Raw genomic sequence first — 15,792 nt, 5'->3', positions numbered from 1 at the left:
GCAAAAACCGAGACCTATTTTTACCCGTTGCAAAGCTGAACGATAATGATTTCCTATGGGAATATCCTAAAGCGTTTGGCAAATTGCTGGAACCAGTTTCTGGTCTAAGGTTTTTGCTTCTGACAAAGAAACAGATCTGGTGTAAAAGGGACTCCCATGATCCCTGTTCAAGCATCCCAGTTAGACATCCTTGAAATCTAATTCCTAGAACTTCCATTTTGGGGGAGTGGGGTCTCTATTAGTTGGAGACCCATGGGAAAGAATATATTTTTCCTATGTGTGTATTGGCTGTTCAGTTGTTGATGAGCTGTGTGCGTATTACAATGTGGGGTGCAGAGAAACCCAGACCTTGATGGCACTTTAGTTTTGTGCATATCATTTTCAAAATGAAATCCAACTGTTTGAACTGTCAAGATTAAGTGTGTGGTTTCCTTTAAACGGCACATAAGACACACTTTGTGTTTTTGTATGGCATTGAATCGGTACAGTTTTTCATCATTTATGAGTTGCTTTGAGTCCCATTATTGGGAAGAGGATGGGACATAAATGAATGTTATTCAACCCAGGAAGGTATTAAACCCAGGTTATTCAACCCAGGAAGGTACTACTAACACTAACTTGCCTGAGCAATTTTGCATTATTATTATTATTATTATTATTCTCCACTTTGTCTCTCTAAAAAGATATTTAAAGTGACTAACAACACTAAAAGCAATACAATCTATACACATAATAAAGGTGAAAATATGTATGTATGTGTGTGGCTGGGGTGCCTACTTTCATAGACACTTCCACAAACAGCTTTAACCCACAGTGCAGCGGAGCCAACAAAAGCCCTCCCTCCAATGACATTTCAGGTTATAGTGAGCGCCATGAATCCAACCACTGCCAATGTCCTCCCCAAACACCATACTGCCCACCACCCAAGGAATGTTTTCACTCGGCGACATTTTCATCCTAGATTTTACGTGTTTCCTCCACCACAGACATCCTAGTGTATCTTACTCTCACTATTGGTGTGGAATTTGCATGATCCCGCCCACTGCATCTTCCTTAACCCTTTCCTATTCTTTTCAACTCTGTCTGCACAACAAACAGAGCAGAACTAATCTGCAACTAAACATACTGGAGGGGTTTGTGGGATTTACTCCACATGATGGAAATCGTAGCTCACCCTGCATCAAGTCAGAGCACTGTGACCCCCACTGACAATGGGCGTGGACTGCATTTGGCGCACAGAACCTTTATGACCAAAGAAAAATACTGGAGAGGTTTATGGGGAATTCACCTTGGTTTACAACCATTGTAAGTACTGGGATTTATAGTTCCACTGCAATCAAAGAGCACTCTGGACCTAACTTGGCACACAGAACCCCCATGACCAACAGAAAATATAGGAGGGCTTTGGGAAAAATTCACCTTGAGTTATAGGAATTATAGTTCACCTACATCCAGAGAGCATTGTGAACGCAAACAACGATGGATCTGTACCAAATTTGGCACGCATACCCGATATGCCAAAATTTGGTGGGTTTGGGGCGGGGCGGGGGGGGGGGGGGAGGAATTGGCCTTGACATTTGTTAGTTGTAGGTACTGGGATGTATAGTTCACAGGCAATCAAACTGCACCCCACCGATGATGGACTTGGACCTAACTTGGCACACAGAACCCCCATGACCAACTGAGCATACTGGAGGGATTTGATGGGACCGACTCATCATGATGCTTTGAATGTGATTTTCCTGCTTCTTGGCAGGGAGTTGGACTGGATGACCCATGAAGCGTCATCCAACTCTATGAGATCTATGAGTCTATGGTGAGAAATGTAATTCATCCTGCAGCCAGAGAGCACACTAAACCCCATCGATGATGCATCTAGAGAGCAAACTTGCCCAACATGACAAACTTTAAGCACTGATGGAGTTTCAGGGGGTTAACCTGGCATGATGTGAGTTGTAGTTCACGCACAACTTTTTACATTTTGTAAAAACAACTTCTTCTAATTACCCAGGCAATGCAGGATGGCCAAGCTAGTATAAAATACAAATATCAAATATTGTTACTATTTTCTATTTCTAAAGCAGGGATGTACCTCTCAAAAATATTTTTTTGTGTCCCCTCTATACACACACCTTTCGAGGCAGCTCTCTTTCCCTGAGATTTCTCCCCTTTCGCCAAGACTCCCTTGAGATCTGTAAATCCTACCTGGAGCTCGGTTTCTTCTTTGCTACATCAATTCTGTGATGTTTTCCTGTTTTGTAGGCCTCAGAGGTGGAAAAACAGCTCTCTATGCAGGTTCACGTCCTCCAAGAGGACTTCAGGGAGAAGAAGTCATCGACCAGCCAGCATATAGTCCGACTGGAGAGTCTCCAGGCCGAGGTGAGTCCACTTTGAAAAAGATCCAGAACGAGACGGCTATTATTGCAACGAAGGGGCAATGACTCAATACCTTATTGCAACGAAGGGGCAATGACTCGATAATGTCTACACTGCACAATTATAGCTGTCTGATCCCATTTGGACTGCCACGAGTCCTTGCTATGGAATCCAGGATCTGTATTTTGGTGAAGTGCTTTCTAACCCTTTAGAGCTCTCTGGGAGAGAATTCCAAATATTTGATGAAACTGTAAATCCCAGCATTCTGTGAGACGGAGCCATGGGAGTCACAGTGGGATCAAACTACTGTACATTGTGACACTGAATGCTAATACTCTTCCAGGGAGAGTCCACATCAGGCAGGGACTCTGCATGTTTGAATGCTGCCCTGGATGTAGGATTATGGAAAGAGGATTAGATTTGAGTGAACCTTTCCCCTTAACATGCCAACATTGCCTTTTTTTCTACGTGTGGTGCATTTTGGACGGGCTGAAATGATAGGTGGAGCGTCCCATATCCAAAATGCTTGGGAGCAGAAATGTTTTGGATTTTTTTTTCAGATTCTGGAAAACTCATATCTATCTATATCTATGTAATACTTTTGTGCATGAAACCAAGGTTGTGAAAGTAAATGTGTCGCTATCTTGGCCACCCATGTAGACAATTCTGGAGTATTTCCAGTAAGCAAAGACACCAGCAACAGGATGGGGATGATATTGACAAAGGAAGGGAAGCTTCTGTACTTCACCCAGCTGTCTTTGCCTCTGTTGAGCCTCGGATCCTGGAAACCAACCTGCAACTCATGTTCTTCCGCTGATCCACATGTCTCCCTGTGTCCTTTTCCTCCTTCCCTTTCTCTCTTGTTGAAGAAGAGTTGCAAAATCTTCCTGTTTTGCACTGACAATAAATGATGCAGGTCTGAAAAAAGAAAAATGTGTCCCACTAGGCTTTGAGAAATTAAATGGACTGGGATTTTGCTGTGCAATTGTATGGTTTGTATAATTTTTAAAGGCATTTGATTGTTCTGTTCTACTTGCAAAATTGCTTAATTGACTTATGTATTTATACTTTTAGCAAAACCTGGATTATTTTAAAGATGTTGTCCCATTATTGGAAGATAGGCAGGGATATAAATGAATAAATAACAATAACAACAATAATATACTCTTTAGAGAGAGTATCCCCATGATGCATTTCTTGCATCCTTTATGGCCAACCAAAAAAGTTTTTTTTTTTGGTGTGTTCATTTTTAGGCCTGTTTCTGGAGTTATTTGGGGTGCTGATTCAGAAAATTGCATTAGATAGACGACATCAGCTCTAAATTATTAAATATGGTTTTCTGTGGGCAAGCAGAGGCGACCACTGGGTGGCATATGTTCTGTATCAGAAACTAGAGCTGATGTGGTCTGTCCAGTGCAATTTTCTGAATCAGTACCCCAAATAACCAAACCAAATCTAAAGTTGACCAAAAACCAATTTGTAACCCTTTTGGTACTAATGTCGGAGAGTGGTCCCTGGTCAAAGTGGTCCCTGCTCAAGTGGTCTTTGGTAAATAAAGGTTGGGAACCATTGCACTAGAGGATATGTTCTGTATGGATGCACTCATATGCTTATATTTTGTACACACACACACACACACACACATATATATATATATTTATACTTATATTTGTAGCCTCAAAATCAGCTGCTGTTCCAAAAGGTTGGACTACAATTCCCAGAATCTTACAGCCAGATTCGGCGAGTTGTAGTCGCAACTTTGGATTTGCAAGAAGAAATGAAAACCAGGTTGATGGTATATAACAGCCACAAAGTCTGTTTAGGGAAGGCTCGAAATCAATTCCGAGAGCAAATCTCAAATACATCCCTACAGCTAGTCAGAAACAGAAAGTACCGAATTAGTTAGACCAATATTACATAGCTAGACATGTACTTTATTTAAAATTAGACTACCCGACATTTATTGAAAGTAAATGAGAGCAAGCGAGGAAGAAAACACACCAAAATATATGTTGACTCAAATGCCAAGGCAACAATTTTCAGACACTTAAGAACAAATGACCAAAGGTTTTGAGAAAACCATTTCCAGGCACCTTTTAAAAGCCCTGCAAATTTTCTTAAAGGTCACCTTCATATTTTATGCATTTATATCCAAGCCTTGCTGGCAAAGTCATACTTCGAGCCTGCAATTGATTTTTTAAAAAAGTTCTGGTGAGAGAAACAAAATTTGCTCTTAGAAACAGGGCTGGAGGGGGAGAGACGTTTCCATTCGAGAAGGGTGCTTTCTTTCCCCCCTTGGAAGTTTGTCGATTTCTTGTTTTTTCCTCCTCGTGAACCCTGACTTTTTCCCGTTTTCCACCCTCTCCCCTGTCCCCTCCATCTTCGGCTGTGGAGCAGCAAGTCCTTGAAGTAAGTACAGAAGCTTTCACGGGGTTTTGAATGCATTTCCATCACCCTCCACATTGCATGACCTGTTGGCTGTGCTCTCCGTGTCTCTCCCGTCTGGGTCACTGGCTTTGGTGTGTTTGGCGGGGCGGCAGGAGAAGTTTGGGGGGGGGGGGGGCGAAGGGTCTCTGCTGATCTCCAAGGGGCTGTTGTTTAGGAGGACTGTTTGGGAGCACTGGGTTTTCACTCCAGCCGTGTTTTCAAACCTCAACGTCTGTGTTCAGTGCTGGATTTTCTCTTGCAGTCCCTTGTCTCCTTAAATTGTCCTGGCCAATTGTCCATGGAGCTCAGCATTTTCTCCTCCACCAATAGTGATTCCCATCATGGTTGACTCAGGAGAGACATAACAGGACTAACTCGTCACGGAGCCATGGATTTCTAGGATAGGCCTAAAACACATTGGATTGATTTATTCTACTATACTGTATAAATCCCATAGATCCCATGGGTCTACTCTAGTGGGGATGGATGATTGAATTGGAGCTGCTGTCTCAGAAATCTCTGATCAGTAAAGGCACGCTGCTCCTATGTTTCTGGTCACCAAACGAGTTGCTGTTTTACTCTTCCTCGGATGTGGTCCCCAAATTTCTCAAAGGCAATTTTTGTGACAAATACAGAGAAAGTTTTGTTTTGATGCTCTTTTCCTTCATATTGTGATCCCACTTGGATCATCCTCTCCTAATAACAACTTACGGCCAAGGGGATTCCTGAAAACATAGGAAGAGCTACAGTGGATCAGACCAAAGGCTACACCTTTTCACAGCTACCATGTTGGCTGGGAATTATGGGCATTTTCTAAGTTCTGCCAAGGCTCCTCCAGTCATCATGCTGTCCCATGGTCGCCAACGCAATGTCTGGAAAGCCCAGAAGTGAACTGTCCCTTCTCAAAGGCCCCAAATAACACCATTCTTTGCTATGTGCTGAACATTGCATGCTGCTTGGCTTAAGAACATTCTTTGAACAGAGGTTTGGCTGTGAAGAAGGGCTTTCAGCTGCTCAAAACATCTTTGAGTTATTTGGGAAATCCCCCCTCTGTACATTTTATTTCATCCTAGCTCATATGTTTTGTAAAAATGTGCAATGGGGATGGCATGGGCTTTCCATGGGACTTTTTAACAGACTTGTCTTAGAAGCAAAATCCGGGAATAGAGTTTTATCTGTAAGATTCTGGTGTTTGGCTGCAAGAAGAATGGAGAAAGGGAGGGCCAGGGTTCAAAAGGTGTTGCAAGAATGGGCCGACAATCCTTTCTTGCACAGGAGGTCACATGAGAATATCATAAACTGAGTGGATTCCTAGGAAATTCCTGGCTGGTTTTTCCCCATGAAAATACATACATTATATATTTATATATTTATATATTTATATATTTATATATTTATATATTTATATATTTGTATATATATATAAACAAGACATGGGGGGAGTGACATGTAGAAAGAATATTGTCAGGGCTAACCCTACTATTTCCCCTTTTGCTGCATTCAGAGCCAGCCTACCATGAAGTAAAATGAGGAGGTTGCATTAATTCATATAGAGATGTTATTAGGAGATATTTCAAGCAGTTGAGGACCGTGAACCTTTATAGTCACTCCATGTGACTGTTCCAGGTTGCCAGAGTTTTGCTCTGGAGAGTGATCCTGTACCTTGAACTGCCAGATTAAAAATTGAAGAGGGCTCCTGTACCTTTAATTGATAGATTGAAAACTAGATAAGGCTCCTGTACCTTGAGCTGCCAGATTGAAAATTGGAGAGAGCTCCTGTACCTTTGATAGACTGAAAACTAAATAAGGCTCCTGCACCTTGAACTGCCAGATTGAAAACTGGAGAGGGCTCCTGTACCTTTGATAGATGGAAAACTAGACAAGGTTCCTGTACCTTGAACTGCCAGATTGAAAACTGGAGAGGGCTCCTGTACCTTTAATTGATAGATTGAAAACTAGGTAAGGCTCCTGTACCTTGAACTACCAGATTGAAAACTGGAGAGGGCTCCTGTAGCTTTGATAGATGGAAACCTAAATAAGGCTTCTGTACCTTGAACTGCCAGATTGAAAACTGGAGAGGGCTCCTGTACCTTTAATTGATAGATTGAAAATTAGATAAGGTTCCTCTACTTGAACTGCCAGATTGAAAACTGGAGAGGGCTCCTGTGCCTTTAACTGATACATTGAAAACTAGGTAAGGTTCCTGTACCTTGAACTGCCAGATTAAAAAACAGGAGAGAGCTTGTGTACCTTTAATTAACAGATTGAAAACTAAATAAGGCCTCTGTACCTTGAACTGCCAGATTGAAAACTGGAGAGAGCTCCTGTACCTTTAATTAACAGACTGAAAACTAAATAAGGCTTCTGTACATTGAACTGCCAGATTGAAAACTGGGGAGGGCTCCTGTACCTTTAATAGCTGTGAAAAAGGGAATTTCAACAGGTGTTGCTTGCTCCCTGGTTTGTTCGACAAGTAGAAGTTTCTTCTGCACAACCATTCAAGGCACAAGAGCCCTCTCTAGTTTTTAGTCTGCCCAGTTTTTAGTCTGCCTAGGCTCTTCGCCCATTTTGAATTTGAGCTTCACCTTCAGCTAGGCAGGTGGGTGTATTTGTTGGCTTGCTTCTTCTTAAAAGAATATTCGTACATCACCATCCCTTCTGTACTACCAAGGGGGCAGTGTCCAAAAATAGAACAAAAAAGTGCTATACAGAAATAAAAATCAATGGAGTAACATGAAATACAGCTTTTAACCAGTCAGGAAATATATAAAAGACACAATTCACATGACTAGCTTAGAAAACAAGCCACTTTAAAATGCTAGGGCAAAATAATAGCTATTGACAGAGCATGGAAAAATTGTATCAGGTTGGCTGGTGGCACCTCGGTGTTGAAGAGAGAGGCTGGATTCACGCCACCTGACAGTTGGTCCTGTATCGATTTGATCACTGAAGGTGATTTTATCGACTCCAGTATAGGCTCTGCAATGCTTCTTAGCACCAGAAGTCTACTCCCGTTTGTCCTTCTTGGTACAAAACAGAATATGAGTCACGGGGAGGCAGTTGCAAGAGGGAGACGTATTCTGTCGATGAAACCCATTGCGGCACAAAAACCCATATGCGTTGACATTGAAGGAGGTTCTATTGATGATTGGGATGAGTAGGAAATGGTTATGGGACTGAAGAACAGGGATGGAGGAATATGTGGCCCTCTGAAAGAAGATGGACAACTGCCTCCATCTTCCCTTTGGCAGCATCCTCCTGTATTCTTTCTACAGTAGTACGGTTCCCCTTTGATTTGTTTAACTCTATCCAGTAGAATCTTGGGATTTGCAGTGTCATGACGTTTGTAGCTTTCTTTCTCTGCCATGCAGCGCTGGTATCTGACCACACTACAAATCCCAGCATTCCATAGGACGTTGACGCGGCTGTTACAGTGGAATCATAGCGTTGCTCAGCATGAAAGCAGATCTTGAAAGCAACACGATGGTGCCTGTAACCCTTTACTGTTGAGGGTAACATATGTTGCTTTCGAAATAGCATCACAAGGGATAGTGCAGTTCGTCATGGTTGGTTTGGAGTGGCCAGAAATGGTTTTTTGATGGTTTTTAAAAGCCACGTTCTTCTTCTTTTAGGAAGATTTTCCCCTTCCAAAAATGACATAAAAGTATCCGCCAGCTTCTGTTTTTTGGAGTAAATAGTAACATGCTATATTGCTGTCTGAGAGGACCTTTCCATGTCTTATTTGAGAAAAGCTACAACTCCTAGTATCTTCCAGCCATCCCCTGGAGGTTCTGGGAGTTGTAGTCCAAACCAGTAACATTTCCCAGCTCTGCAGGAGACCCGCTGGGCTCGCCCCTCATTTGCTGGAAGCAGGCGCAAAGAGAAGTTGTGCAAAAGTCTTGGGCGGTGCGACCGACCCTTGGGCCGGCTGGAAACGGGGCAGGCTGTCCTTCCATGGGGTGTGTATGTGTGGGTTTTATCTCTTGGGAATTCCAGAGAACACAGTGGTCTGGCTTGGCTCCTGCCCTCCCGCTCCTTTGCCTGGCAACACGCATTCCAACTCCCCAGAGTTTAAATTCCTTCCACACTCCAGGCCAGTTTCTGAAGTGTGGGGGAAGGACGCCTTTGGCTGTGCGCTTTCCTCTCGGTGCCAGCCTCGGCTACAGGTGGAAGCGCTTCCTTACGCCACTCCATCTCTCTCTTGTTTTCCCTGTTGTCTCATCCTCCAAACCACAACTTGGGCTTATTTGGCTTTCCTTCCCTGTCTTCCCTTTTTTCAGATTAAGATGCTTACCGATCGGAAGCATGAGTTGGAACGCCGCCTGAGTGCTGTGATGGAGGAAAATAATCTCCTCCAGGGAACAGTTGAGGAGCTTCAAGACCGAGTCTTAATTCTGGAGCGACAAAGCCATGAGAAGGATGTGCAGGTAGGGAAGATGGTCGGGAATTCAAAAGTGTGTGTGTGTGTGTGTGAAGTATGGGAGGAGGAAAAGGAACCAGATGAAATGAAGAGTTTGGAACAAGGTTGCCAACTCATCCTTTTGGAAACCAGAAAGCAAGGAGCATCATAGGACTCCATCCATCCTTGTGTTTGGTTTCTATGAAAACTGGTCATAATGCTGGAGGCTGCAGTCCTGTACCAGGTAACCCACCCACCTACCTGGGAGCTCAGTGGACTCCTGTTTGAGGGCGCTTCTCCACTGTGGAATTAATGCTGTTTAGCAACACTTTAACTGCCATAGCTCAATACTGTGGGATCCTGGGAGTGGTAGTTTGGTAATGTGCCAGCACTCGTTGGCAGAAAAGGCTATAGATCCTGTAAAACTCCAGCTCCCAGGATTCCACAGTCTTGAGCCATGGCCGTTCAGGCATTAATTCTACAATGGAGATGCAGCCCGACTGGCTAGTCCAGGATTGCAGCATTTCGAGATACCAGTGAGCAAATCAACACATTATGAATGCAGTGGACACTATTTGATGGAATTGAAATCATGAAATGTATCCTGGAGGTACACTTTCACAAGAAGCTGGGGTGTTCTTGGTTTGCCTGGGGTTCCATTGAATACTTGGTAGCAAGCCTGAGTTTGCTGCTGTGTTATACATGAAACCTTAGAAAAGGAAACTTTGAGCTCCGTCAGTTCAAAAGTCTCCAAAGGTATCTCTTGATCTTACTGCCATGCAACTAGTTAGAAAAGAGGACTGTGCAAGAGTCACAGCACTCAACTCCACACCCAGAACTCCACTCCCACTGCTATCAACTGGATAGATCTGTTCCAAATAATCCCAAAAAGTATGGAATCCTCCAACAGCAGTTTGCAGCTTATCAGTGTGACCATTAGAGAACTAGACAGTCCTTTCTATCTATCTTAACTGCGTGGACTGATGTTACTCTAGTTTTTTCTCTTCTGTAGATAGTCATGGGTCGTTGTTCAAGAGATCTCCTGCATTGGGATCTCTTCTGCCCGCTCTGTTGAATTAAGGCTCTAGCTACTGGGTGCAACTTGAAGGCAGATCTGATCCCTGAGCTGTTGGCTCCCTTTGCTCCCTCTCTCATTCTTCCTGGCATCATTTCCCCTGGCAGTTGCACCAGAGCCAGCTGGAACTGCAGGAGGTGAGGACGTCTTATCGGCAGCTGCAGCTCAAGGTGGAAGAGCTCAGCGAGGAACGGAGCCTCCAGCACTTCAACTCCACCAGCACCTCCTTGTTGTCGGAGATCGAGCAGAGCATGGAAGCTGAGGAGCTCGAGCAAGAAAGAGAACAGGTAGCAGCATCGTTTCCACTCTGGGGCACACCTGAAAGTAACACGGAGGAACCAAAGGCCTTGCAGCGGACAGATGTCCACTTCTGGTGCTGTTTGCGGCTCTTGTGGGGGAAGGGGGATAAGGAATGCTGCCTTCTTTTAATGCAAAATTGCTGCTCCTTGTGGCTTGTTGTTGAGCGCATCTGAGCATCAGGTGACCCTTTCGCAGGGTTTTCTTGTTAAGATTTGTTCAGAAGGCCTTTGCCTTCCTCTGAAGCTGGGAGGGTATGACTGGCCCACAGCCGGGTTACATGTGTAATGTCAAGTCCAGTTTTTCCTTGAGTGTGCTGCTGTGTTTTACATCTTTCCTTTTGCAATATATCCACAGTCTTTTCCCTTTGTTTTGTTCCAGTTGAGACTCCAACTCTGGGAGGCCTATTGCCAAGTCCGGTACTTATGCACCCACCTCAGAGGGAACGACAGTGCAGATTCAGCAGTCTCCACAGACTCTTCCATGGACGAATCTTCCGAAACCTCATCGGCCAAAGATGTGCCAGCTGGTAGCCTACGTGCAGCGCTTAGTGAGCTTAAGAGGCTGATACAAAGTGTCATAGATGGCACAGACTCCCCGGTAAGTTGCGTTCAGTAGGATGCTTGAAGGATATTCACTTTAATATATTCAGTACAGCAAACCTCTGGTCAAATTCTTCCTTTGTCTTAGTGTGATGCAGTTGGATCCTCTTTCCCTTACAAGCAAAAACTCTTTGCACAGGTACCTTTTAACTCACTGCAAAAGGCTCCCAGAACAAGGATCTTTCAACTCACAGCACAAGGCTCTCAACACAAGGGTCTAACTTGAGGTTCTAAAAGAACACCATTGTGTGATTTTGATTTTTTTGAGTTGGATGATGACCCATGTGAATAAATAATTAAATGGGTAGAGTCTGTCTTCTCTTTACCTCAGGATTTAACTTGCCTGTGTGCTTGCCTTCCTTTTAAGTGCCTTTTAGTCATGGCGAGCTCCTCCTTTCTCCTCAGACCTTTCTAGGCAACTTTGGGCTTATCTTCCCACAACCAAAATAAAAAACAGAGGAGAACTGGGGGAATTTGGCTCTCCAGTTGTTGGACTGCAACTCCTCTTGCCCTTGACAAGTGGACATCTTGACTGCTAGGGGTTATCTTAGGCAAGGAATCCCCAGAGGTGGCTTTGCCAGTCTGCTCCTCTAAAATAGAGCCAACAGTACCTGGGACTTAGTGGCAGTCTCCCATTCCCTGACTGGCCAGGGCTGAACCTGCTTAGCTTCCAGGGTCTGGTGCCTGTAGCATATTTTGGCCATCACTAAAGGAGTAATGCAATGTTAGGAATATGCATTTCTACATAGTCCCTGCTATACAGTAATGTATATCCCTAACACTGCTCAGGCCCTTTGCTGTACTTTGTTTTGCTGAAGTAACACAGGAATCTCCCGGCCTCACAAGGTGGTTTTATTTCTTTACGGCTGGGCAGAGTCCGCGGAGAAGTGACGACGATGCCTTGGAAGAACAGATCAAGCAGACGAGTGAAGATTCAAGGGCCCTGAGGGAGCTGATGGAAGGCGAAAGGGGGAAACTGAGGCAGAGCTTGGAAGAGCTGCAGCAACTCCACAGCCAGGTCAGTAACCGGGCCTGCATAGAGGGTGGGGTCTGGGTTTGGAGCAAGCGAAGGGTAGAGTAGAGATGGCCAAGATCCTTTCACTACCTGCTCCTGTAAGTACACCTAACCATTTGCCTGCCTCTGAGCCCCACCACAACCCAAGTCCAAAAGGGAGAGAACAAGATGATCAGAAGCTAGCACTCCTTCTGCTCCTTCACATTCTTTTAGATCCAGGAGTATAGCAACAGGCAAGTCAAAGAATAATAATAAATAATAATACTATCCACTCTAACAACTACCATGTCAGGCTACACAGAGAAGCCATTGACATCCACAAGCATGTGGACAATTTCAACAGAAAGGAAGAAACCATGAAAATGAACAAAATCTGGCTACCAGTATTTTAAAAAACTCTAAAATCATAACAGTAAATCAAGAACATTCAAAAACAGTGGAACTCCAGATAAGAAAGAATCAGGGACAGCTAATCACCTTTCAACAAAGAATTCCCTCAGGTAGTAAGAAGCCACACCTTGAAACTGCTAGGCCATTCAATGCTAATCAAGGTGGCCAACTGAAGCATTCACATCTACCTCCTACAGACAAAGAGTTTTTTTTCCCCACCATGTATATATAAACCCCATTTTCCTAATTTCCAACAGACCTCGCAACTTCTGAGGATGCCTGCCATGCCATGCAGGCAAAACATCAGGAGAGAATGCTTCTGGAACATGGCCATACAGCCCGAAAAACTTACAATAACCCAATAATACCGTCCTCCCTGTGAAATGTTCTTTTGGTCCATACATTTCCAGCATTACAGTCACTCACGATTTTATTTGAGCTTTTAGAAATAGAGTTTAGGCACTCAAAGCAAAAGCTGCAAGTGAAGGAGAACTCTGCAGTGAATGGTGTTCTGTGTCTCGCTTCTTGCCGTGCTAGGAAAACATTTTTAGCACTTCTGTTTATGAAAGCACACAACTTTCAACCCTATCCAGTTAAAGGCGAAGGACCTGTTTAAATATGCTAGGGCTTCCTTTGCCGTTTCCAACACCAAGTGCCACTGAAAACTCCTCTCGTTTTGAGGCTTGGTGTCTGCTCCACTCCGCCTCCTGTAATATCTTGTCACAAAGAGGCACCTTTGAACATTTGCAGGCATTTTAAACTGCACCAAGGCTCTGAATATTATTCTCCTCAGTGAGTTCCATTTCCAGTTGAATTGATCTGGATCTGTCCTTTTCTTTCTTTCTTCTCCGACTCAATCAACCATTTAGATTTTACTGTATCTTTAATGGGATCGGATGGTTGCTTTTTCAGCCTCTTAAAGTCACACACCAATCTGAATCCAATGCCCACATTTCAGAGATTCCATCAATATTCGTCCAATTGTGTTTTTCTTTTCCTTTCTATTGTTTCTAAATTCCCTGCCTCCCCCTTTTTATTGCTTTTTTGCCACAAGCCACAGTTGTGTATCTGTTGTTCAGACACAGTCTTTAGAATGATAAAACACCCAGTTAACTCATCCAAATATTTTCTTATGGCTCACAATGGTTTCAATTAGATCTCTGTGTGAAAGAGAGAGAGCGTAATAAACCATTTGTAACAGACTCAGATTTGCCAGTTCCAGAGATGGAGCCAAAGAAACCTGAACTCGCCCTTGCAGGAGGAGACAAACACCGAAGTGACCTATTCAAGTCTGCCTGTATATTTTTAAGATTGAACACTTCAAAGATTGAGATTTAATAATTTTATATGTGTTGTTGACTCCCCTAAGCAGGATCAATTTCCATTGATAATGTGGATCAAGAGCTATTTGAGAGGTCTAGGGCTCTAGAGGAGCCCCCAGTGGCACAGTGGGTTAAACTGCTGAGCTGTTGAACTTGCTGACCGAAAGGTTGCAGGTTCAAATCTAGGTAACGGGGTGAGCTTCCACTGTTAGCTCCAGCTTCTGCCAACCTAGCAGTTTGAAAACATGCAAATGTGAGTAGATCAATAGGTACCACTCTGGTGGGAAGGTAACAGCGCTCCATGCAGTCGTGCTGGCCACATAACCTTGGGGGTGTCTACGGACAACGCCAGCTCTTTGGCTTAGAACTGGAGATGAGCACCACCTCCCAGAGTTGGACACGACTGGACTTAATGTCAGGGGAAAACCTGATGTTTTGTCTGCATCTATGACAGGCATCCTCAGAGGTTGTGAGGTCTGTTGGAAACTAGGAAAATGGAGTTGCCATAGATGCAGGCGAAACGTCAGGAGAGAATGCTTCTGGAACATGGCCATACAGCCCAGAAAACACACAACAACCCATTTAAGTCTGAGACACCATCCTTGCCCCTTCCTTATCCATCAGGGCCAGTTTTCCTCAATGGGCTGCCTTCCAGATGTGTTCGACTACAGTTCCTATGACTCTGGGAGTTGTGGCCTAACACATCTGGAGGGGCCCAATTAAAGAATCCATCGTGGGGCCTTCTCTCTCACTGAGGGCAAGATGTGACTGTCATTGGAAATTGGTTTTAAGGGCTTTAACTGTTGATTTTTAATACTGTTAATATGTAATTCTATTTCAATGCTTGCATACTTTTAGGTTTTCAATAGTATTGCATTGGTTTTACTATAAGCTGCTTTGAGTCTCTTTTTTAGAGGGAAAAATGTTATACTAATAATATAAACATCTTTGTTTTATTCTGCAACATTTTGATAGAGCAGGGTTTCTCAACCTCGGGGTTGGGACCCCTGGGGGGGTCGCAAGGGGATGTCAGAGGGGTCACCAAAGACCATCAGAAAAAACAGTATTTTCTGTTGGTTATGGGGGTTCTGTGTGGGAAGTTTGGCTCAATTCTGTCGTTGGTGAGGTTCAGAATGCGCTTTGATTGTAGGTGAATTATAAATCCCAGCAACTTCAACTCCTAAATGTCAAGGTCTATTTTACCCAAACTCCACCAGTGTTCACATTTGGGCATGTTGAGTATTCATGTAGAGTTTGGTCCAGATCCATCATTGTTTGAGTCCACAGTGCTCTCTGCATATAGGTGAACTACAACTCCAAAACTCAAGTTCAATGACCACCAAACCCTTGCAGTATTTTTTGTTGGTCATGGGCATTCTGTGTGCCAAGTTTGGTTCATTTCCACCGTTGGTGGAGTTCAGAATGCTCTTTGATTGTAGGTGAACTACAAATCCCAGCAACTACAACTTCCAAATGACAAAATCAATCCCCTCTAAACCCACCAGTATTCAAATTTATTTATTTATTTATTTTATTTCAGTTACTTATACCCCGCCCTTCTCACCCCCAAGGGGGGACTCAGGGCGGCTTACAGACAACGGCACAATTCGATGCCTGAATCAATAACAACAATAGCTAAAAACGATTTAAACAGTTAACAAGTTAAAAAACATTAGTACATAATAAACAGCAAAACAATCTCATGCTCAGTGTTCAGAGTTCCGTGTATATCCATTTCATTCCATTCGCCCATGTTTGTCGTCAGATCTTCCCTTAGCTGCCAGAATGTCCAAAAGCTTGGTTCCATATCCAGGTCTTCAGTTTTTTCCTGAACGCCAAAAGGGAGGTCGCTGATCTAATCTCCCCGGGGAGTGAGTTCCATAGGCGAG

At 43.8% G+C, this 15,792-nt stretch overlaps 1 protein-coding gene across 2 annotated transcripts in view; it reads left to right on the top strand.

Annotated features, from left to right (window-relative positions):
• BICDL1 (BICD family like cargo adaptor 1) overlaps positions 1-15,792 on the top strand; it is a 62,461-nt gene that overhangs the window by 32,582 nt on the left and 14,087 nt on the right. For both annotated transcript variants that reach the window (XR_009631974.2, XM_060785404.2), the window contains exons 3-7: positions 2,263-2,379; positions 9,084-9,230; positions 10,385-10,564; positions 10,956-11,174; positions 12,051-12,194. Coding sequence is in view for 1 of the 2 variants with exons in the window: in XM_060785404.2 (XP_060641387.2) it covers positions 2,263-2,379; positions 9,084-9,230; positions 10,385-10,564; positions 10,956-11,174; positions 12,051-12,194 (807 nt within the window). In the remaining variant the exon portion in view is untranslated. The remainder of the gene's footprint in view (positions 1-2,262; positions 2,380-9,083; positions 9,231-10,384; positions 10,565-10,955; positions 11,175-12,050; positions 12,195-15,792) is intronic.

The sequence above is a fragment of the Anolis sagrei genome, chromosome X (assembly GCF_037176765.1).
Source record: "Anolis sagrei isolate rAnoSag1 chromosome X, rAnoSag1.mat, whole genome shotgun sequence".
NCBI lineage: Eukaryota > Metazoa > Chordata > Lepidosauria > Squamata > Dactyloidae > Anolis > Anolis sagrei.
This window is presented reverse-complemented; position numbering and strand designations above follow the sequence as displayed.